The sequence below is a fragment of the Hipposideros armiger genome, unplaced genomic scaffold, assembly GCF_001890085.2.
Source record: "Hipposideros armiger isolate ML-2016 unplaced genomic scaffold, ASM189008v1 scaffold_482, whole genome shotgun sequence".
Lineage (NCBI taxonomy): Eukaryota > Metazoa > Chordata > Mammalia > Chiroptera > Hipposideridae > Hipposideros > Hipposideros armiger.
Window position 1 is genome coordinate 1,104,825 of NW_017731832.1, and position 22,462 is coordinate 1,127,286.

The 22,462-nt window shown below is 54.3% G+C and overlaps 3 protein-coding genes across 7 annotated transcripts in view; 1 reads left to right on the forward strand and 2 right to left on the reverse strand.

The window, feature by feature from the left end:
- CCR10 (C-C motif chemokine receptor 10) lies at positions 1-4,367 on the reverse strand. Of its 4 annotated transcripts, none has more exons than XM_019667044.1 (3): positions 4,284-4,367; positions 3,544-3,600; positions 1-2,487 (listed from the first exon to the last, which is right to left on the reverse strand). In XM_019667044.1, the coding sequence occupies exons 2-3, from the start codon at positions 3,598-3,600 to the stop codon at positions 1,414-1,416; spliced, it is 1,131 nt and encodes a 376-aa protein (XP_019522589.1). In that variant the 5' UTR covers positions 4,284-4,367; the 3' UTR covers positions 1-1,413. The 4 variants fall into 4 exon arrangements, with proteins under 4 accessions (XP_019522589.1, XP_019522588.1, XP_019522591.1 ...); XM_019667043.1 differs by lacking the exon at positions 4,284-4,367 and adding an exon at positions 3,836-3,911; XM_019667046.1 differs by lacking the exons at positions 3,544-3,600; positions 4,284-4,367 and adding an exon at positions 3,713-3,740.
- On the forward strand, positions 4,039-18,048 carry CNTNAP1 (contactin associated protein 1). 2 transcript variants are annotated; one of them, XM_019667035.1, is made up of 24 exons: positions 4,039-4,213; positions 5,078-5,179; positions 5,273-5,466; positions 5,938-6,085; positions 6,165-6,368; positions 6,907-7,091; positions 7,617-7,760; positions 8,385-8,646; positions 9,144-9,293; positions 9,539-9,710; positions 10,145-10,251; positions 10,388-10,507; positions 10,850-11,053; positions 11,255-11,411; positions 11,496-11,623; positions 11,911-12,096; positions 12,595-12,816; positions 13,071-13,310; positions 14,199-14,552; positions 14,712-14,839; positions 15,295-15,388; positions 15,577-15,822; positions 15,932-15,979; positions 16,715-18,048. In XM_019667035.1, the coding sequence occupies exons 1-24, from the start codon at positions 4,150-4,152 to the stop codon at positions 16,987-16,989; spliced, it is 4,134 nt and encodes a 1,377-aa protein (XP_019522580.1). In that variant the 5' UTR covers positions 4,039-4,149; the 3' UTR covers positions 16,990-18,048. The 2 variants fall into 2 exon arrangements, with proteins under 2 accessions (XP_019522580.1, XP_019522581.1); XM_019667036.1 differs by lacking the exon at positions 4,039-4,213 and adding an exon at positions 4,631-4,699.
- Positions 17,510-22,462, reverse strand: part of EZH1 (enhancer of zeste 1 polycomb repressive complex 2 subunit) — an 18,125-nt gene continuing 13,172 nt past the window's right edge. Inside the window, exons 14-17 of the mRNA XM_019667042.1 lie at positions 22,082-22,163; positions 21,522-21,602; positions 21,001-21,085; positions 17,510-20,719 (exon numbers count right to left, since the gene is read on the reverse strand). Coding sequence (XP_019522587.1) covers positions 20,659-20,719; positions 21,001-21,085; positions 21,522-21,602; positions 22,082-22,163 — 309 coding nt within the window. The 3' untranslated portion in view covers positions 17,510-20,658. The remainder of the gene's footprint in view (positions 20,720-21,000; positions 21,086-21,521; positions 21,603-22,081; positions 22,164-22,462) is intronic.

The window sequence follows — 22,462 nt, forward strand, 5'->3', positions numbered from 1 at the left end:
CGCGCGTGCGTTGCTGACTCAGCGGCGATTCCCGCGGTCTCCGGTGGAGGCTTCCAGGTTGGCCCCCAGTGGCTGGCGTATGGGACCCTTTTAGGATCGGTGCCATCTCCGGGCCTTTCTCAAGATCCCGGTCCCTGGAGGCCGTGGTTCGGTCTCAGCCGCCGGAGGCTCTGGGAAGGAAGGCTAGCCCAAGCTGGGCGGGACGGGACAGGGTGGGGACATCAGGTCAGCGCCTCCCTTGAGACCTCCCCACCACACCCCGCCCTTCTTGTCCCGGGTCCCCAGACTGCTGGCTGGAGTGGTCGAAGCAGCTTTGCTGACCGGATGTTAAACTGCGAGAGTTGTCGCACGTGAACTCCATCCTGCCTGTCGTGATTGTGTAAAACAAAGACCAGGAATCAATGCGACTGTTTCTAGAGGCTACCCCAGCCTTGCCCTGGCCCCAGATAAGAGTGACTTGCACTGAGGTTTCCTAGAGGTGCAGACTCCACAACCATGTACTCTCTTCCCTGTCTGGATCCCAGGTCCTTGCCTGCAGGGAAGTTCTTTCCAACGTCTAACCTCTCTCCGGCAGGCTCAGTGTATTTCCTGTAATCCCGTCCCCAGGGAAGACGGAGAACGGCAGTCACCTCCACCCCACCCCCACCACGCCCATGATAACGACTCTGGAAATTTGCAAATTGGAATTCTCTCCTTGGTTTTTCTCCAAGGTGAAAAACTCCGACTCAACTTTTTACTTTTTTTTTTCTTTCTACCACAAAACCATAGAAGAGACTGACTATAAAATGGTAATCTAATCTAAGAGGCCACCCAAAACTGGAATCTCCTGCTCCTGTCCGTACCCCAATACCATGCACCGGCACACAAAGTCCCGACAGCTCAGCCTGAACATTCCAGAGGCCGGGAACTCGGTACTTGCTAAGGCAGCCATTACTGGATAGCACTCTGGTTGTTAGAAAGCTCTTCCTTACGCTATTTCAAGAGGAACCCCCGCCCCTCCTTGCCTGGCAGCCTTCCCACCTCATTGTTGTTGGCAGAGACCAGGTGAAGGTGAAGGGGGTGTCAGTGCCTGGAGCTTTAGCTGGCTCAGCAGCCCCCCCACCCCACCCCCCACCCAGGCTCTCAGCGCCTTCCACTCAGAGCCCAGCGCCGTGGAGGTGGAGGTGTGGCGTGGGGGGGAGGGGGGCGCACGGCTCTGCCCTGCTACTAATCACTTCCAAGTCGGTGACTCAAAAATAGTAACAGTTGTTGGGTTGTGTCTCATTTCCATGTTATCAATTTAATGTGGCCAAGTACAGAAGCAATTCCTTTAGGTCCCTACCTCTTTTTCAGTATTTCCCCCACCTACTCCCCTTTCCCACTACCCTCACTGATTCATTTCCTCAGCCCGCCCCCTCCTCTAGATTCGCAGCCCTAGTTGTCCCAGGAGGAGACACTTCGGGTCTCAGTGGGAGCGGAGCAGGAAGAAAGGCGGGGCCGGCGGGGGCAGCGGCCGCGGGGGTGAGGCCCTGGGCAGCAGCCCCCACCCCGGAGCAGCCTCCGTAGGTCCTGGCGGAAGCGCAAGCCCAAAAAGGCGTAGAGCACCGGGTTGAGGCCGCAACGGGCGAGGGCCAAGCCCCCGGTCACCAGCAGTGCCAGATCCTTGCGCTTGCTGGCAAGACAGCTCCGCTCGCGGGCAGCCAGTAGATCGGCTGTATCCAATAGCAGGGCCAGACTGTAGGGCAGCTGCAGCACCACGAAGGCCGCCACCAAGGCCACCACGACACGCAACGCGCGCCGGCGCTCCGGCCCCCTGGCGGCCAGCAGTGTGCGGGCCAGGAGCGCATAGCAGGCAGCCATGACGCCCAGTGGCAGCGCGAAGCCCAGGACCACCTGCGCCACCGCGCTCGCCCCCTTCACCGTCTGCGTGAGGCCTTCGGGGAAGATGAGACGACAGCGCCTCTGGCCTTCCCGCTGCCCATCCTGGCTGAAAAGGAAAGCAGGCAGCGCCAGGAGCAGCGACAGCAGCCAGACGATGACTGAGACCAAGTGTGCTCGGCCTGGCTTGGAGGGCCTGGGTCCAGCTGGGAGGGCCTGCGTAATAGCCATGTAGCGGTCGGCGCTGATACAGGCCAAGAAGAGGAAGCCGGCGTGGAAGGAGGCCGAGTAGAGGCCCGAGATGGCACGGCAGGTGACACTTCCCAGACTCCAGCCCTGCAGAGCCCCGGCAGCAGCAAAGGGAAGGGTCAGGGCCAGCAGGAGGTCAGCCAGGGCCAACTGGAGCAGATGGGTGGAGGTGGGCGAGCGGGCAGCACGTCGGGCTGCCAGGTGAGTGGCCAGGACCAAGCCATTGCCCGCCAGACCCAGTGTAGCCACCGTCAGGGAGACACTGGGTTGGAAGGCCCGACTGAAGGCCTGGACATCTGCCTTGTAGCAGAGCTCAGGCAACGGCTCAGCCGAATATATCTCCTCTTCATCTCCGGAGTAGGAGTAGGGACCCCATGAGAACTGGAGAGGTCAAAATGAGAAGAGAGATCTTATGAGACATCTTCCCTCCCTGTGCCTTCCCACACATGCTTTCCAAGCTGTGGTATGACCAGGTGCAACAGTTCATAGGGAGAAGACACAAGTTCATCTCCAAACTCTCCTCAGCACACCCTCAACAGGCCTTCCCTTATACCCATCCTGACGGCATCCAGCTTCCTTGGTGATTTTGAACAAGCCACTTGCTTTTCCTGGATCTCAGTTGCCTAATATGTAATGTCAAGATTAGAAATCCTTACCAGCCCACCAGGCAGGGTTGTTTGAAATAAGGATTGTTTGAAATAAGAGGATAATGGATGTGAAGCATCTGTGCTCTTCATAGGCCAAGCGGTTGTATTAATAAATCTTGGAGCTCCAATACCGCTTTCAGCGCCCTCTCCTGGACGAACGCCCACATGTAGGCTTGGCCTCAGACCTGGTCGCCAGGCTCCATGGGGTCTCCTTTCCCTTTTCCCCTCACCACCCCACCTCTACCTCCAGTACAGGTTCAGTGAACAACTCATGATAAGCAGGTCTCCAGAGTTGGGACTGAGGTTTTCGGTTGGGACCTTGGACCTCTACGTTCAGTTTGCCCTTCCCCTCAGTCCCAGTCCTGTCCCCCAACCCCAGCCTCACATCACCAGCCCGTTTATCAGGAGGGCCCCTGGTCCCAAATGGCTTTAGGAATCATGGATGAGAAATAGCATGGCAGAGGCCTGTTGCCAGGTGTGGAATCCCATCCCTTCACCTTCCCCTCCCTCTCTGTAAGCCTTCCCCCCTGCCCCCACTCCCACCTGCTCTGCGGGCTCAGTCCCCATCTCTGGCTACACAGGTTTCTGAGGTATAGCCACTGGGGAGAGAAGTTAAAACTAGTGGGACAGGAAGGAAGGGGCGGGGAGAGGGGCCAAGAGGGAGGTGGGGATTAGGGTCTATAGGCTTTCTTTACCTAACTTTCCCATTCCACCCCCTAAAAACTAATTTCTCTTTACCCTGACAGAAGAAAAAGAATGGGTTTTTGGAATATTTTCATTTGTTAGCTACCTGTATAATCTTGAGTAAGTTTTTTTTCTTTATCTCTGTGAGCCTCAGGTTTTTCATCTGCAAAGAGGAGTAAGGTAAAAATGCTGAATTCACAGGGTTATAAGGGTGCCTGGTACGGATCCTTGGAGCATAATTTGCCTTCAGAAAATGTTAGAATCTTTTTACTTACTCTTCTCACCATCTCCAGTCTTTTTAGATTTTTTCAGGACCTCCCTCCCCCCACCCCTGAGACCACAGTCCCTGCAAGCCTCGGGTTATTCAGGGTATTTCCCGGTGGCTGGAGGCTCCTTACCCCCGCCCTTTCGCAGCAAGGCTGAGGCGCGCGCTTGCGCGGGGTCCGGGAAAGCGGCGCGTGCCAGGAGAGAGGCTGGGGAGGGGGGGAGGTGAGAGGAGAGAGGGTGGAAAGGAGAGGAGAGATCCAACTGCGGAGAACCTGGCACGACAGAGGGGGTGGAGAAGGGTTAGGGGAGAGAGGAAAGAGGGAGGGGTGGGTAAGCAGGAGAGACAGCGATCCGCTGCGAACCCTAGGAAAGCTGAGAGCGCGAGCTGGAATTGGAGCCCTAGCCCGAGCCGGGCACTGGGAGGCGGCCGCCGAGACCCTACAGGATGCATCTCAGGCTCTTCTGCACCATTCTCGCCGCGGTCTCGGGAGCCCAGGGCTGGGGCTACTGTGAGTGCGGGGCTCGGAGGCCGGCAGGGTTGGGCCCGTGAGCCCAAAGCCTGCAGGGCGGGTCCCGCACCGCATTGCGGCTGGGTGGTCGCGGGTCCTTTCCCGGCCGGCGCGCGCTCGCTTGCTTTCATCCTTCCTGCCTCTCCCCCGCGCTCCGCAATGCAGCTCCAAGGCTGGCGCGCGCGCCCCGGACTGGGGCTGGCTGGGATCGGAGCCGAGGATAGCGTCGGCCCCGGCCGGGATTCGGGACTAGGATGCAAGAGGGAGCTGGTGCCTGGGTTTGAGGGCTGGGGATAAGAGTGTTACTGGTGACCGGGGCTAGGGTTAAGGTTTTACTAGGGGCTGTGGCTGAGCTTGGAACTGGCCCAGGGGCTAGAGTTTGGGGCTGGGTTCCAAGCAAGAGTTGGTGCCCCGGATTGACGCTGAGATTGGTGCTGGTGATGGTGCGAAGAGTGGCTGGGGTTGGAACCAAGGCCTGGATTTGGGGTTGGTGCTGGTTTGGGGGTCCTGATGAGTGGGACTGATGATGCTCAAGCAGGGGCTGGATTGGTGTCTTGGGCTGACTCAGATTCCAACAGATGCTGAGGTTTGGGATTGTGTTTGGGGGAGTACTGAGCCCCGTTGGTACCAGGGCAGGAGCATGGCTAGGGAAGTTCTGGCCTAGAGGTTCTCCCAGAAGGAGAAATCAGCCTTCCTCGAGTGTGTAGCTGTTGCTGCAACCCGGGTTGAGAAGATGGCTTAAGTTAGGGCTGGGTCGGCCTCTAGGGGACCAAAAAGGAGGAGCTCCAATTGCTCTGCGTGCCAGGCATTTGGGAAGACCTGGGAGGGGCCGCCGTGATTAACATGTTCGTTCCCCCAACCCAGACGGCTGCGATGAGGAGCTGGTCGGGCCCCTGTACCTACGCTCCCTGGGCGCCTCTTCTTACTATGGGCTCTTCACTGCGCCGCGCTTTGCCCGGCTGCACGGTGAGCGCGCGGCGTCCCATGGTGGGTTGGGGCGACTTTGGAGGGCTGTTGTACAAGGGGAGCCAGTGGTGAAAGCCTTTGCCCCTTCTATAGGCATAAGCGGATGGTCTCCGCGAATTGGGGACCCGAATCCGTGGCTCCAGATCGACTTAATGAAGAAGCACCGGATCCGGGCCGTGGCCACGCAGGGCTCCTTTAACTCGTGGGACTGGGTCACACGTTACATGTTACTCTATGGTGACCGAGTGGACAGCTGGACGCCGTTCTACCAGCAAGGGCACAACGCGGTACTCTAGGTCCCTGCGTACACACTTGGGGGAACCTCCTCAGCTCTGGGACCTGGGCTGGGCCCTAGCTTGTGGGGAAGGGGAGGAGGTGGCGGTGAGGCCGCAGATGAGAAGCAGTGACTTACACTCCTGGGACTCAGTCTAGAGGGACTGTCAGCTCACTATGTGTTCAAGACACTCCCGGATGGTGACAGGGTTTAACATACTTCAGGGTAAAATCTAGGAGAGCTTCTTGAAAGAGGTGACACCAGAATTGGGTCTTAAGGAAATAATAGGATGTTGGAAGAGGACACTCTAGGCTAGAGAAACTTAACTGTGTTTGCATAAAGCCATGAAGGCAGGGGAGATCAAAGTGTATTTTGCTTTCCGGAAGGAGAGATTGGCTGGCTGTGACAACTGTGGACTGGGAAGCTGTGGGGAAACAAACAGAGGGTGGGGGGACCTGGTCACTCCTCTTCCCTTCCCCCTCAGACCTTCTTCGGCAACATGAATGAGTCGGCAGTGGTGCGCCACGACTTACACTACCACTTCACGGCCCGCTACATCCGCATCGTGCCCTTGGCTTGGAACCCGCGCGGCAAGATTGGCCTGAGGCTCGGCCTCTACGGCTGCCCTTACAGTAAGAGTGCGGAGGTCGTGGTGGGGTCCCGGGAGACAAGTCTCCCGGGTCCCCGGCCCACCTAAGGTCGTTCGCGCAGAGTCCGACGTGCTCTATTTCGACGGCGATGATGCCATCTCGTACCGCTTCCCGCGAGGGGTCAGCCGGAGCCTGTGGGACGTATTCGCCTTCAGCTTCAAGACCGAAGAGAAGGATGGGCTCCTGCTGCATGCCGAGGGCGCCCAGGGCGACTATGTGACACTCGAGCTGCAGGGCGCGCACTTGCTGCTGCACATGAGCCTGGGTGAGCTCAGCGACTTGGACTGCCACCCCCAGGGCGCTCCTGCCGCACCCCTTGCTTCACCTCTTCCGCGAAGCCGCGCCCACTCCTGACGTTTCCCCTCCTAACTGGATAAATCCGCCTTATTCGTGTAGAATTTGGTGCTAACAAAACACAGGACTCCGAGTCAGGAGAATTGGATTCCAGTCTCAGCTCTACCACCTACCAGCGGTGTGACCTTGGACAAGGCACTTCCCCAGTTCCAGTTTCCTCATTGTAAAATCATTACACACACACACACACACACAGAGTTATAATTCTGTATCTCATTAGCTTTTCATAACATCCACATTATGAGGTATCTGTGCCCCTATCAGAGAGGTTAAATGACTTACCTAAATCATATCCTCACCAATGAACACTGATCTATCCCAAGCTCCGGGTGGTCCAATTTCTATATGTCCACTCTCCCTGGCTGCTTCTGGCCCTGCTTTGCCTGGGAGCTAGGGCTCCCTGGGGTTCTCCAGGTTGGAGGTCTGACTCTGCACTTCCCCACCCTCAGGCAGCAGCCCCATCCAGCCAAGACCTGGTCATACGACGGTGAGCGCTGGCGGTGTCCTGAACGATCAGCACTGGCATTACGTGCGTGTGGACCGATTTGGCCGCCATGCAAATCTCACCTTGGACGGCTATGTGCAGCGTTTCATTCTCAATGGTGACTTTGAGAGACTGAACCTGGACAACGAGGTGAGCTGAGTGGGGGAGGCGTCATTTGATTGGGTGGGGTGCCGGGTGGGCCGGTAAGCGACAGCACTTCTTTCCAGCAGAAGTAAGACCTTGCTTTCTGGTTCCTGAATATCCTAGCAGCTCGTGGCTCCCAGAAAGGCCTGGGTTTTTGTTGTTGCTGTTGGCATGCAGATTCCCAGGCGCCACCCCAGAACTACTGAGATGGGGTCTGGAAATCTGGATTTTGGGGGATCCGGCAAGATGAGAAAATTGCCCCCCTTGGGATTGCCCAACTCTGTTGGAGTTGGTAAAGACCCTGGCTGGGATCTGCAGATAAAGAATTCCAGAAAGGTTTACCCAAGGGCATGCAGCCAACTTGTAGTGAATTCGGGACTAGAACCCATTGGGAGGCCCAGAGAGCTCCAGCTTTAATACCGATACTGAGAAATGTGTTTCAAGTCTATTATAAAGCTGTATGGTGGGGAGGGCAAGAAAGGTGCCCGCGCTCCCGCACCTGGGGAACCTCACTCCCCACACTGCCCGCAGATGTTCATCGGGGGTCTGGTGGGCGCCGCACAGAAGAACCTCGCCTATCGGCATAATTTCCGTGGATGCATAGAAAATGTAATCTTCAACCGAGTCAACATCGCGGACCTGGCTGTGCGGCGCCATTCGCGGATCACCTTCGAGGCCAGTGGGCAGGGGATCTGGGAGGACGGGAATCAAAGTACCTGGAAAAGCAAAGAGGTGGAGCGGAAAGAGATTTTGGGAATCAGATAAAAGTAGAGGACCTCTCTTTCCCCAGCCAGGTGCTCAAGTGGGGGGCATCAGGGACTCAGGTGGTGCAAATGCCACCCCTCTAACTCCAAGTTAAGAAGCTGTGATCTGGTCCAACCACCGCCTCAATTAATAGATGAGGAAAATAAGGTGCAGAGGCCAGGAGTGGCTTGGCCAGGGGGCACGCAGTGGCTCAGCGGCTTAGTAGGGACTTGAACCCAGAGCTGTTTTGGTGTGCTCCTCCCTACCCCAGTTCAGGAGCGCGTCATTCAGTGCTTCTGGACGCTGGAAGGAAGGGAAGGAGGTGGTCTCCCTGGAGCCCGTGCAGATCAGTGATAGCGAGCAAGCCGGAGACCCCCTTCACAGCCGGACGTTTCTAGAGGGTGGGAACGGTCAGGGTTGGAGGTCTTACCCCCACGGCCCCACACCGAAGGAGTGCCTTGACGAAGATCTTAGACGTATGAAAATGGGATTTCCAGCAGAGGCGGGACGGGACATGGCCCGCGGGTACTGACGGAGCCTCACTTTCGCTCCCAGGGTAAGGTGGCCTTCCGCTGCCTGGACCCGGTTCCTCACCCTGTCAACTTCGGAGGTCCTCACAACTTCGTGCAAGTGCCTGGCTTCCCGCGCCGCGGCCGCCTTGCAGTCTCCTTTCGCTTCCGCACCTGGGACCTCACGGGACTGTTACTTTACTCCAGCCTCGGGGACGGGCTGGGCCACGTGGAGCTGATGCTCAGTGAAGGGCAGGTCAACGTGTCCGTTGCGCAGCCTGGCCGAAAGAAGCTTCAGTTCGCCGCTGGTGAGGGGTGGAGGTGGTAGGGAGGCACCAGGAGGCCAGAGAAGGGCAGAGGAGAGCTGGGGAGGTTGTAGGCCGGGACTGAGGCCTTTGCATACTGGAGAGGGGTGAGGGAGTGAAGGGAGCACAGCAGGAGGTCCCAGGGCTCTGGGAAAATGTGGCAGTGGATGGAGGCCGCTGGGGCTGGGGGCAGATCTGAGGAGCTAAGGGCGCTGGGAGAAGCAGGAAGGTGGAGAGCTCTGATATTCTCCAGTTCCAGGGGGTCTCTGGAGCTGTTTGTTATTCATTTATGACTTTGCAGGCAGTATCAGCTGCTGGGGTTATGGATAGTGAAGAGACACATTCAGAGATATTACCACTGAGTGTGATCATTGCAACAATGGGGGGCACATAGGCTGCTGTTGGGACACAGAGTGGGGGGTGCTGCTTCCCCACGGAAGACATGTTTCTCCTAGAGTGTGTTGCTTTCCCCACCCACAGCATCCTCCTTTCCTGTCCAGGGTACCGCCTAAATGATGGCTTTTGGCACGAGGTGGATTTTGTGGCACAGGAAAACCATGCAGTCATCAGCATTGATGATGTGGAGGGGGCAGAGGTCAGGGTCTCATACCCACTGCTGATCCGTACAGGGACCTCATACTTCTTTGGGGGTAAGTGGAAGCCAACCTGACCAGACCTGTCTCTGGGTGATAGGCCCCACCTAAGTCCACCCAGATGGGGCTACATGGACAGCTTTGTAGGGATAATCCCTCTGGGACCTTGGGGACTGGAAGGTCACTGCCATTGTCTATTGGCCCTCTTCCTTCCTTCATGTCTTGCTCTCCCTTGGCATCTCCCTGGGGGAGGGTCTTCAGGGTCTCCCCTAGGGAGGGCCTCACAGGGGTGGTTGCTCCAGGTTGTCCCAAGCCAGCCAGTCGATGGGGCTGCCACTCCAACCAGACGGCATTCCATGGCTGCATGGAGCTGCTCAAGGTGGATGGTCAACTGGTCAACCTGACTCTGGTGGAGGGCCGGCGGCTTGGATACTATGCTGAGGTCCTCTTTGACACATGTGGCATCACTGATAGGTATCCAGAAGCCCCTCTCCCTACAAGAGGTGAACCCCTCCAAAGCCCTCTTCCATGGTCTCCCAATGGGAGTGGCCTTTCTCAATAATCTCCCTTCTGGTTCCAGCTCCTTGACATCTCATCTCCTATTTCTTCCCTTAAAGTGACACATGCTCAGATTGGAAATGAAGCATCTATTTTTTTGGTCCTAAAGCGTTTTCTTTGGAGGGAGGTATAAGGCATTCTTTGTTCTTTTGGGAAAGGGAAATAGTAGTACTTGAGCCCCGAGGCCTGCCTAATGCCCCAGCATTTAGGCTCATACCTGGCTAGTTAGGTGAGGTGTATCTCACTGGATTCTGGCGCTCTCAGGAGCTGGGAGTGGTGCCTGTAGGGTCAGACCCCACTCTCAAGCTCTCAATAAGGGTCCTTCCCTTGGTACTGACCCCCTTCCCTAGGTGCAGCCCTAACATGTGTGAGCATGACGGTCGCTGTTACCAGTCTTGGGATGACTTCATCTGCTATTGCGAACTGACAGGTTACAAGGGGGAGACCTGCCACCAACGTAAGCTGGGATATGGGGGAAACAGGGGGGAGGCCAGGAGGTTGCTGGGGATCATGAGGCTGCTAGAGATGGTGGGGCTCACCCTCCTAGACCTCTGATGCCATAATTGCCTTTTCCCCACCCCACCACCTACCAGCTTTATATAAGGAATCCTGTGAGGCTTATCGACTCAGTGGGAAAACTTCTGGGAACTTCACCATTGATCCTGATGGCAGTGGCCCCCTGAAGCCATTCGTAGTGTACTGTGATATTCGAGGTAAGTGGTTCAGATGGCGTGAAGGCGTGGGGGAAACAGGGAAGGACTGAAGGGTGGACAGGGGCCAGTAAGATTAAACTGTGCTGGGGGTAAAGGAGGTCAGAGGGGAAAGGGAACACTCAGGAATTTGTAATCTAGCCTTGCAGATAAACTCCAGCTTCCTGATCCATTCCAGCTGCTTCATCTCCAGCCTACAATGTTGAGGGCCCAGAGCTGGGCTGGAATGGAGCTGCGGGCCACATTTACTGGCTCTCAGTTGTGGTACTGGTGGTGGAGGTGGGCAGGTTGGTGGGTAAAGAATGCCCATTTCCAGCCAAAGCTTTATCTCTTCCCCTCCCCCAGAGAACAGGGCATGGACAGTTGTGCGGCATGACAGGCTGTGGACAACTCGGGTGACAGGTTCTAGCATGGAACGTCCATTCCTGGGGGCTGTCCAGTACTGGAATGCATCCTGGGAGGAAGTCAGTGCCCTGGCCAATGCTTCACAGCACTGTGAACAGTGGATCGAGTTCTCCTGCTACAATTCCCGGCTGCTCAACACTGCAGGTTGGGGCTGGGATGGGGGAGGGGGAGGTGGAGAACTGGAGGAGAGACTGTGGGGGGCCTGGGAGAAGGAAACCAGATGGTTCAACTGGAGCCCTGGGCTAGAAGATTCAAGCAAGGGTCTGGGCTGCTTAGAAGAGTGAGGGGGGAGCCCAGAGGCTAAAGGAGGGACAGGACCTGGAAACTGCCACACCTCTTCCCCAGGAGGCTACCCCTACAGCTTCTGGATTGGCCGAAATGAGGAGCAGCATTTCTACTGGGGAGGCTCGCAGCCTGGGATCCAGCGCTGTGCCTGTGGTCTGGACCGGAGTTGCGTGGACCCTGCTCTGCACTGTAACTGTGATGCCGACCAGCCCCAGTGGTGAGGGGGGCAAAGGGACAGGGCTTTCAGGATTCCGGGGCAGGTGAGCAGCAGAGGCTGAACCACGGCATCTTGTTCCCACAGGAGAACCGACAAGGGACTACTGACCTTTGTAGACCATTTGCCTGTCACTCAGGTGGTGGTGGGGGATACGAACCGCTCCACTTCTGAGGCCCAGTTCTTCCTGAGGCCTCTGCGCTGCTATGGCGATCGTGAGTGGCAGACCCCTTCTATGTGCCCTCCAAGTTTCCAAAATCTAGGCCACCTGACCCACTGGGTGCCTCTAGGACACACTGCCAGACACCCCAGGTCCTGCTGTGATATGACCCCCAACCGTGTTGTTCTTCCACACCTTAATCTCTTTCATTACACTCCTTGGTCTCCTGTTGGTTACCCTGAGCTGTCCCCTCTGCCCTACCTTCCCCCACCCCATCTGAGGCTCCTTACTCTCCCACCCTCCAACCTCCCTGACAAGGCCTTCCTCCATCTGGTTTTGTAGGAAATTCTTGGAACACCATCTCCTTCCACACTGGGACTACATTGCGCTTTCCTCCAATCCGTGCCAACTACAGCCTTGATGTCTCCTTCTACTTCAGGACGTCAGCTCCCTCAGGAGTCTTCCTAGAGAATATGGGGGGCTCTTACTTCCAGTGCTGCCGACCTTATGTGCGGGTGGAACTAAACAGTAAGCAGGCACACTGGGGGGACATGGGATAGATGACGATCTCTGGGGAGAGATGTGGTAGGTGGAGGCTGGGGCAAGAGGCAAGGGCAGATGCCCTTTTGAGAGGCAGTATGGAGAGGGCTTCTGATGACCCTGGCTTCTAGACCCAGCTCTGTCTTGATAGCTGGCTTTGTGGCCTAGGGCACCTGGCTCGCCTCTCTAGGCCTTAGGCCCCTTGCTTGTGAATAAGGAAGCTGGACTCCTGCAGTGTCTCCTGACTAGCTATGCTTCTAACCTAAGATGTGGGGCTGGGAAGCTGGCTCCAGGAATCTGCAAATTTGGGAGAGACCAGGGGTATGAGATTTTAAGCAGTTTATGGGTTTTGTCCCAGGCTGTAGACAAATTGGGGGGACATTTAAAATGTTCCAAAGAGTGAAGGAGACAGGTTGTATTGTGTGAGGAATCTGTGAGGGATCTTGGAGGTCTGAGTCCTCTCCCCCCAACCCCCACATTGTCCAGCATCCCGGGACGTGGTTTTCGCCTTCGATGTGGGGAATGGAGATGAGAACCTGACAGTCCACTCAGATGACTATGAGTTCAATGATGACGAGTGGCACCTGGTCCGGGCTGAAATCAACGTGAAGCAGGCCCGGCTCCGCGTGGATCACCGGCCCTGGGTGCTGCGGCCGATGCCCCTGCAGACCTACATCTGGCTGGAGTACGACCAACCCCTCTATGTTGGTGAGCAGCAACTTCAGAGGCAGGTCTGAAGCCTCCTTCACCTTTCCACCCTCCCATGGCCATTCTCCTTGTATCCAGGAGCCCCACAGCTGAGGTCCCAATCCCCTCTGCCTCAGGGTGAGCCAAAGGCCCACCTTTCGTCTCCAGTCCCTGGTTCTAATTCATTCTTCTAGCCCCCTGGGCTCCTCTCAACCCCAATACTTACCTCTGGCTCTTCCTCTACACCTGTTTCTTGACCTACCCACCATACCCAGGATCTGCAGAGCTTAAGAGGCGCCCCTTTGTGGGCTGCTTGAGGGCTATGCGTCTGAATGGAGTGACTCTGAACCTGGAAGGCCGTGCCAATGCCTCTGAGGGTACCTCACCCAACTGCACAGGCCACTGCTCCCACCCCCGGTTCCCCTGTTTCCATGGAGGCCGCTGCGTGGAGCGCTACAGCTACTACACATGTGACTGTGACCTCACGGCCTTTGATGGGCCATATTGCAACCACGGTCAGTGCTGCTGGTTATGGGAGGACAGGGAGCCATAGGGTGTAATGGGATGCAGGGAGGGCAGAGAAGGAAGGAGGGTGTAAAGTCAGCACCCGGGAAAACTGGAGTTGTCCTTGGCTTCCTGGGCTCTGAGCTGGGGCCGTCAGGCAGCTGAAGATGCTGGGTGACTCCAAAGGCATCAAGTGGGGCAAGGAAGGGGTGGTACAGCTAGCTGGTAGTAAAAGAACTCAAAAGCAACAAGCAAGTAACTTCCCCATCTTCCCACTATCACCAAGGTAACACAGAATACCCCTCTTGCAAGCACAGCCACCTCAGGCTGCATGATGCCCTCCTATGCCATTTCCTATTTGACAATTGGTGCACTCCTAAAACATGTCTGCCACCTGGTTCTTGGTTAAGGAGAGCCTTGTTATTCACCACAGCAAGATCTCTGCACATATGTCCAGACTGCATCCTCCTTAAGGCTGGTCTAGGAGGATGCCTGAGCAGGTAGGTTACTGATGGAAGTCTGGTGGAGTAGGGGAGATACAGGGACTTAGGGACCAACAGAAGACCTCTGGTCTAGGTTTGGAAGTGTGAGTAGTGGTGAGTGTACTGGTGGGGTCATGATATCTTGATTCCAGTCTTGGCTCTCCACTTACTGTGTATCCTTAAGCAAGTCCCTACCCATCTCTAAGCCTCAGTTTCCCCACCTGTAAAATGCAGGGGATGGATTAGATGATCTTTTACCTTTCTCATGGTTTTAAGATTCCATCCCATGACTAAAAATGAAAGGTGTGTTGTGGTGGTGGCAGAAACTGAGGGCAAGTCCCGGGAGTGTGTGTGGATGACATGTACAATGTCTGAATATGGGAGCGGAAGCCCTGACCTCACTACCTCTGCGTTCAGACATTGGCGGTTTCTTTGAGGCCGGCACCTGGATGCGCTATAACCTGCAGTCAGCGCTGCGCTCGGCAGCCCGGGAGTTCTCTCACATGCTAAGCCGGCCGCTGCCAGGCTACGAACCGGGCTACATCCCTGGCTACGACACTCCTGGCTACGTGCCCGGCTACCACGGTCCTGGGTACCGTCTGCCCGACTACCCACAGCCTGGCCGGCCTGTGCCAGGTTACCGGGGACCTGTTTACAATGTTACCGGAGAAGAGGTGTCCTTCAGCTTCAGCACGCACTCCGCCCCCGCCGTCCTGCTCTACGTTAGCTCCTTTGTGCGTGACTACATGGCCGTGCTCATCAAGGAAGATGGTAAGCTCTCAACAGGCTCTCCCCCTCAACTCCAGCTTCCTCCAGGCCATCTTTCATTCTCAACTATTGATCCACTAATATAAGGCCCCAAGTGCTCTTAGAAGATGGGGACTGTGAGAACTAAAAGGAGACTCCCTCTTTCTCCTCCCTGCCTCACAGGGACCCTGCAGCTGCGATATCAGCTGGGCACCAGTCCCTATGTGTACCAACTGACCACCCGACCAGTTACTGACGGCCAACCCCACAGTGTCAATATCACCAGGGTCTACCGCAGCCTCTTCATCCAGGTGTGTGTAGAGGGAGGTGGACCAGTTCACATCATCACCTCATGATCTGGGTTGTGTCACCCGGGAAAATGTCAAATAGTTAGCATTTGTAGAGCATATTCCAATTTACAGAGGATTTTCACGTGTATTACCTCGTGTGACTCACAACAGGTCTGTGAGGCAGTACGGGCAAGCAGGTCTTATTATCTCTGTTTTACAAATGAGTAAATGGGCTCAGAAAGAAAACTGGTTTTCCCAAAGTCGAACCACTAGGAAGCTGCAAGAAGAGGGTTCAAAACCAGGTTGTTGGGTTTTTAATGCCAAAACCTACATCTGGGTCCAGGGGCTGCCCGCCCAGGACTGAGTTAGGACTCACCACCAGTTTGGACAGAGCTCCGAGTTCCTGCATGGTCTTGGCTGCGTCTGCCTCTGGTTCTACCCCCCTCAGCTCCTCTCCTCTCCTCTCCCTGCCTCAGGTGGACTACTTCCCACTGACAGAACAGAAGTTCTCACTGTTGGTGGACAGCCAGCTGGACTCACCCAAGGCCTTGTACCTAGGGCGTGTTATGGGTAAGCTGTGGGTGAGAATGCATTTTGGGTAAGAAGTGTGGGTGAAGTCCCTGGAGCCCAGAGAGTGAAGGAACTGGGAACGGCAGTGAAGGTGGCGATAAGGATGAGTAGGAAACCTATGGATGGTGAGAGGGGGCATGGGTATGGGTGGTCCAAGCCCCTTTCTTTCTGGACCTCCTCTCCCTCAGAGACAGGAGTAATTGACCCGGAGATCCAGCGCTACAACACACCAGGTTTCTTGGGCTGCCTGTCCGGTGTTCGATTCAACAATGTGGCTCCCCTCAAGACCCACTTCCGAACCCCTCGACCCATGACCGCTGAGCTAGCTGAGGCCCTTCGAATTCAGGGAGAACTGTCTGAATCTAACTGTGGAGCCATGCCACGTCTTTTCTCAGAGGTGCCACCTGAGCTGGATCCCTGGTATCTGCCCCCAGGTACATCCTCGGGACACAGAAGAGGGAGGGGAGGGGAGGGACAGCAGGGAAGGAAAATGGTTCTTAACATGGTGGAGGCTTCTCCTAACAAATGCTTTCTCCTCTTCAGACTTCCCATACTACCATGACGACGGATGGGTTGCCATACTTTTAGGCTGTGAGTAGTGTGATCACTATCCGGACCTCCAAATTCTGCCCTCTGTCAGCATTCTTTCTCTCCCTGCCCTGTATCCTGCGGGCCGAGGGGTGGTGAAGGCACTAGGTGCATGTGCTGCAGAGAAGGATGAGCTAGGCTATGCCGAAGGTAGTACATAATTGGGCTGGAGATTTTTAAATGTTTGAGGATGCTAGACACTTTTAATTGAAAGATTAAAATGGGGCTATGGCTAAGGAATGAGGAAATTGGGGTACAGTAACATCTAGAGCAGTGGTTCTCAACCTGTGGGTCGCGACCCCTTTGGGGATCGAACGACCCTTTCACAGGGGTCGCCTAAGACCATCGGAAAACAAAAAGGTATTTACATTACGATTCATAACAGTAGCAAAATTACAGTTATGGAGTAGCAACGAAAATAATTTTATGGTTGGGGGTCACCACAACATGAGGAACTGTATTAAGGGGTCGCGGCATTAGGAAGGTTGCGAACCGCTGATCTAGAGCGATGTGAAACTGGGGTAACTATCAGGGATGTAGAAAGAGAATATTAGAAATAGAAGAGAGCAGGGGATAAGCCAGAAAGTCAGACCTACCAGACACTTAGGAATAAAGGGATGTGGTCATAGAGCAGACACTGTTGTACACACATGCTTTTGGCCAAAAGCATACATGTGCGTATGTGTATCAGTGAAAACCCAAAGATTTGCCCTGAGTTGTTCCTTTTTTCCCTTTCAGTTTTGGTGGCCTTCTTGCTGCTGGGGCTGGTGGGAATGTTGGTGCTCTTCTATCTGCAGAATCATCGCTACAAGGGTTCCTACCACACCAATGAGCCCAAGGCCACCCACGATTACCATCCTGGCAGCAAACCTCCCCTACCAACTTCAGGCACTGCCCAGGCCCCGGCCCCTACACCAGCTCCCACCCAAGTTCCAGCCACAACCCCAACCCCAGCCCCAGCCCCTGGTCCCCAAAACCTACCCCAGATACTGGAGGAGACCAGGTCTGAATGAATTAGGAGAAGGGCTTCAGGGATCAAGTCCATTTCCTCTGAACCCCCCAGTACCTGCCTCTACCCCACCCTGTCAGGGACATTTGGCTCCTCTTAGCTGGTTCTGCTCATCCAGAAGACTCCCCTCCTGCCACGTTAGGTGGGCAGAGCTACAGATGGGACCAAGGGCGTGGCCGAGCCTCACTGCCTAAACCAATGCCCTGCCCATTTCCGTTCCCCAGACTCCAGGTTGTTTGCCTGCCCCAAAGGATAAGCCTCATGGGGTTGCGACAGGCCTTTCCTGACATCCCTGTCCCAGCTGCTGCCAGGGATTAATAGAGTGCAGGGGCGATTAACTGCCTCCCTTCAAACATTCAATCTCAGCAGGGACAGATGTGTGGGATTGCAGGGATGCACAGGGTATGGGGGGAGAAGGCTGCTAAATCATACCCCCCAGTCTCCCCCCTGCCCTGCAGAATGTCTTCCATCTGCTTCCACTCAGTTGGGGGTTAGGGAGGACTTCATTGCTGTCCCCCACCCTCTTTTTTTTTTTTTTTTTACAGAGACTGAAGGCCTCAGTTTAGCACTTTAGTACCTCCGCTGCTTCACATGCTTTAGCCAAAGCCATAAAAAACTTGCAACATAGAGAAAAAATAATGCAGACACATTGACTAGCCAGCCCTCTATTCTTCCTCCCTCTTCCAAGATATGCAACAAACAGCCTTGGTGCCTGTCCAGAGGCTTGGCCCCCTCTCCAGTGCATGAGGAGCCCTCTTCCCCCCGCTCAGAGATGCTGCTTCATTTGCCCAGGAGGTCATATTCTTTATATATGTTTTTTGTTGCAAAGTCTCTCTAGAGAAATTCTATATAATTACTCTAATTTTTAAATTATCAGTTTATATATAAAAGAAAAAAAATCAATCGACTGTCCTGTGCTGTGCCCACGGTCTGTAGTTTGCTTCTCCTGTGTTGGAAGTCCAAGGAGGTCTGCTGGTCACTCACCCAGCCTGATCCAGCCTCCACCGTGAAGCTGTGCTCTGACTCGGAGCCGTTCTAATAAAGCAGAGTGGCAGAGCCCCAATCTGTGTGTGGTAGCTGGTGTCATGGTTAGGGGTAAGGGGGATGGTTTTAAGGGAGCTAAGCTGAAGGCTCAGGGATTTCTACAGGGAGGCCTCAGAATTCTTGCATCACCCACCAGAAGCCTGACTGGTTCGTGCCAACCCCTTAGACCCCAGCCCCAGATCTCAGTGGACAAGCGGGAATCTGAATGCTAAAGCTTCAGCTCATGCTGCCCCTGTACCACCATCGCTGGGTCCTTCCAGCTCCACAGCACACGGTACAAAACTTGCCAAAATGGATTCTGCCACTTTATTCAGATAAGAGGTCACAAGCCACAGGACTTTTAAAGTGCGTGAAATTCACTGGCAATAAAGCCGCACATATACCAGCCTCCCCCACCCCCAGCCCCCACCACCTTGCTCCATTCATCATTGCATGTCTGGTGGGAGGGATTGAGACCCGTCATTAAAGGTGGGGGACAGCAGGGAAAAAGGATGGGAATGCTGGAGGAACAGGAGTATTAGTGGTCTGAAACGGGGGAAGGAGGGGATCGACCACAGTGAGTCTGCACACTGAGGGAAGGGAGGGATCAGTCTAGCCTCTCCAAGGCTGGATGTAATTTTTCCCCACCGATTCCTCGTGGCCAGCCCCTGGCATTTCAGACAGACCTAACTCCTCCTCCTCCATCCGTCTCTAGTTTTTCCCTATAATTTATGAGTAATTCAGAGCCCACAGTCCAGCTGGAGGGTGTCCCCAATGCACAATGAATACAAATCACAGTAGATGTATGTTTCAGAATCATGGCGGGGGCTGGCCCAAACAGGTGGGAAGAAGCTTCTGTCAGGCGCTGGCTGGGCATGTGCTCTGTGCTAAGTGCATGTGCCCACAAGTGTGGTGAATGAGTATGTGAGTGTGTGAGAGAGTGTGAGTGTGTGTGTGTGTGTGTGTGTGTGCATGCATGTCCCACAAAAATCCCTGGGAAGCTGCTTGGCCAGAGGGAACCCCACTCCTTGCTTCAGGGGATGGCCAGTGGGGTTGGAGAAAGGGAGTGGTCAGCATAGGCTGGGAAAAAGAGTCTCTGATTCCCCAGAGAGAAGGGAGAAGCCTGCTCCCTAATACTCCCTCGGCCAGCTTGTACCTGCCCATGTCCTTTTACCCAGCACAATGCTCCTTATTCCCTGCCAGCTCAGCACACAAGCCACAGACGCAGGAAAGCTCTTTGGCCCCATTCTCACTCAATTCTTCTGTGTCAAGGCAGCTAGCCTCTCCTGCCTCCACCATAAGATGAGACAGAACTGGAGGAGAATCTTCCACCCCTCTCCTTCCTCCTCCTTCAGGAATGGGATTTGGGCAAGGACCCCAGAGACCTTAACTCTAACTCCACCTCAATTTAGAGACCTTCTAAAAGAAATAAAGTGCTTTGCTCTGCATGAATCCCAGAGAGAATGGCATCATGGATTGGCACAGGTAGTCTTCTCGACACTTCAAATATCCTCTGCCAGTCTGCAGTGCACATGTGATGCCATCCTAAACACGTGCAATTTGGGAGCCCCTTACTACCCACTATCCAAACACATACTGTCAACTCACCCTTTCCAACAGCAGGTGCTACAGACAGGAAAGTAAATCACACCAACAACCTTCTCCCTCTCTAGCCCAAGTCTGCGTCCATCTACCCAGAAGAGATAAGTAACAGTGGCCTTGTGGGCCTGGCCTCTAAGGAGAATGAAAGGCCTGAAAACAAGTACAGATCCAGGGAACCAGAGCGCTCACACCCAGCCCGGCACACCCCCCATGCTTCTTCGGTAGCAGCATAATGCCTGCCTGCAACTGCTAAGCTAGAACTTTGGATGGAGCTAACAGGGCACTGGCACTTGCTCCCAGGCATCTGAAAATGTATCCCTCTCCAGAATATACAGAGGTTTCTCAAAGCCTGCTGGGCTCCAAGCTTAGCAGTTTAATTACTGTCATCAGGCTGGTACTTGCTCTCTGTCCATGGAAGGATGGCACTTAAGCTTTCCTTCTCCCAACACTGAGTATCTATACGTAGGACCCACTCTTTAAGTTTAAACCCTGCCAGAAGGGAAGAGGTAGTAAGGTAACCCCTCTCCCATGTGAATTCAGTCTGTGCTGCCCACCAGGCTCACCTTTAACCCAGGTTACTCATAAGCTCCAGGTACTAGACTTAGCCTGTCCTCTCCAGGTCTGAGGACCACAGAGAGATATGCTCGCAACACAATTACTTAGGGACCCTTGATTTGGAAAGTTAGAATTACAGGCTAATGCTTGTTAGAAACTGCCCAAGTTGATTACACCACAGCCTGGGTGACAAGAAATCAAGCATATGTCACCCACCCCCAGCCTGTGCGCTCTTCCTCTGAGGCCTGAGATGCAGTCTCCAACTTCTGCAATGCTCTCTCCTGGGAGCCCAAGCCCTAGCTGCCTCTGTCTCCCCTCTCACTGAGACAGTTTTGTTCCCCCTGGACACAGCTGTGGCCTCACTACAGAGGGAGTGGGTGGGGGTTTCTTGGTGTGGGAGACACAGAGTGCAGGAAACTCGAGCAGCAGTGGTGTGTGCACGAAAGCAAAGACAGTGCCGCTACCATAAGCGCTGGCGTGGGGCCCAGGAGGGCTAAAGGACATCAGTCTCCCTCTCGATCCCCACGTACTTGAGGGCATCAGCTTGGCTGTACCTGTCCCGGAGCAGGAGGAGGAACCAGGTTACAATACAGGCTTCTGTGATTAAGAAGATAGAGTCTCCTCCCGTTTCACTTCCCCTCCCACTTCCTAGCGGCGGTTTACCATGTGTCGTTTGGAGGCAGGGCACCAGAGATCAGAACAAAGAAAACTCCCTGACCACCGTGACACCCTCTCTTTCATCTCTATCACCCACCTCAAGCCCCCAAATCAATTCCAACAGCCACCCTTTCCACCTCTAGGGCCACTTCCCTAGAACCATTCCTGGCTGCCTTACCTGTAATCAAAGAAGAGCTCTTCGCCAGCCTGAATTGCCCTCTTGGCAAAGATCCCAATCCGATGATCCCCGTTCACCATGACCACTGCAAACAGGACAAACCCAGGGCTAGGCTCCTAGTCAACCCCAAGGCAACAACCAGTAGGGATGCTGAGCTGATTGCCTCCACATTCCCAGTGAAGACAGAAATGAAGCAGAATTAGAAAGTAGTCAATGAAGGTAGTTGCCTCTACGCTTTTAGATCTGCTTTTCTGATCTCATTAAAGATACTTTAAAAGTATCTTTAAAGATACTTTTAAAGAAGTATCTTTAAAAGACTCATGTTTGTGGGGAAAACGTTTATAATGTATTCAGTGAAAAAAGAAGATTATAAAACAGAGAGAGAGGGGCTCAAAACGATACCAGACATTAATCATAATTATCTTTGGACAAAAAATAACTCAACTATAAAAAAGTTGAATAAGGGATAGAGATCATAGTAAATGAAGCTCCCATTCTCAGGTCACTGGGCACTCACTCACCTTTGGCATAACAGTTGGGGTTCACTGAATGGTTTGCAAATCGAATTTTGTTTCCTTTCCGGGTAGCATCCACTACAAAATCTGTAAACCAAGGAAGACCATGAATGAGCTCACCAGGCAACTCCATAGCTTCTTGAGCCTGAGTTTAAAATCAATCAAATGGTAACAGAAACACGAGAATCCAGCGGGAATTTTGAACTCCAGTGAACTATCAGGAGCGGGAAAGCAGGCCGTATAAGAAGGCAGATTCCTGAGGGAGCACTCCTTTTGGGTCCCCCCTTTTTGTTGGAATCATGGATCTCCTCTTTCTATCTACTGGGTAGAAAGATCTTCTGAGGTCTAAGTGCTCAGTGCTCTGATTACAAACACAACCTGGAAATGGATGTTTTCCCAAAGCAAGTGAACTGTGGCTCATGGTGTCTCTGAATTCAATCTCACCACCTTGCTCTCTGCATCTGTTGGAAGATTCAGAGCTGATCTGAACCCGGACCACAGCAAGGGAAATCTGGCAGGAAGACCTGCCCGAGAGCACCTTGGGATGAGAGACAGAGACTCCGTACCGTTGTTCAGGTTGAAGAGGAAACTGGACATGTACTTGTCATAGACCTTGCCTCGTCGATCAGCCTCATCCTGAGAGATGAGCTACAGAGACAGACAAGGAACAAACAGGGAGATCAGGCTGTCTGCTCAGGGCATGCTACCCTGCCCCTAGAAAGGACGGGGAGGGGGCAGTGTCACACACAGGTGCTTACTGAGTATCATGATACGAATCATAAAAGATAGAGCTCAGGTTATTTCGTTCCAATTCCCACCCAGGCTGGTCAGTATTAAGGCTGCAGAGAATCCCCCACCTGCCCTGCTTGTGTGGCCTGAGCTGCCAAAGAGTCAAAGAAGAGTGGTTTGTTTCAGGATTACAAACAGTTCTGTGGGATCCCCTGAGA

What these genes read in the sequence shown, in the direction of transcription:
- CCR10 (XM_019667044.1), bottom strand. Translation starts at nt 3,600, where the DNA reads ATGAAAAACCTGAGGCTCACAGAGATAAAGAAAAAAAACTTACTCAAG. An exon ending in ACTTACTCAAGATTATACAG is followed by an intron (nt 2,488 to 3,543) that starts GTAGCTAACAAA and finishes TGACCTCTCCAG; the next exon opens with TTCTCATGGGGTCCCTACTC.
- CNTNAP1 (XM_019667035.1), top strand. Translation starts at nt 4,150, where the DNA reads ATGCATCTCAGGCTCTTCTGCACCATTCTCGCCGCGGTCTCGGGAGCC. An exon ending in ATTCGCGGATCACCTTCGAG is followed by an intron (nt 7,761 to 8,384) that starts GCCAGTGGGCAG and finishes TTTCGCTCCCAG; the next exon opens with GGTAAGGTGGCCTTCCGCTG. An exon ending in GGTTGCCATACTTTTAGGCT is followed by an intron (nt 15,980 to 16,714) that starts GTGAGTAGTGTG and finishes TTTCCCTTTCAG; the next exon opens with TTTTGGTGGCCTTCTTGCTG.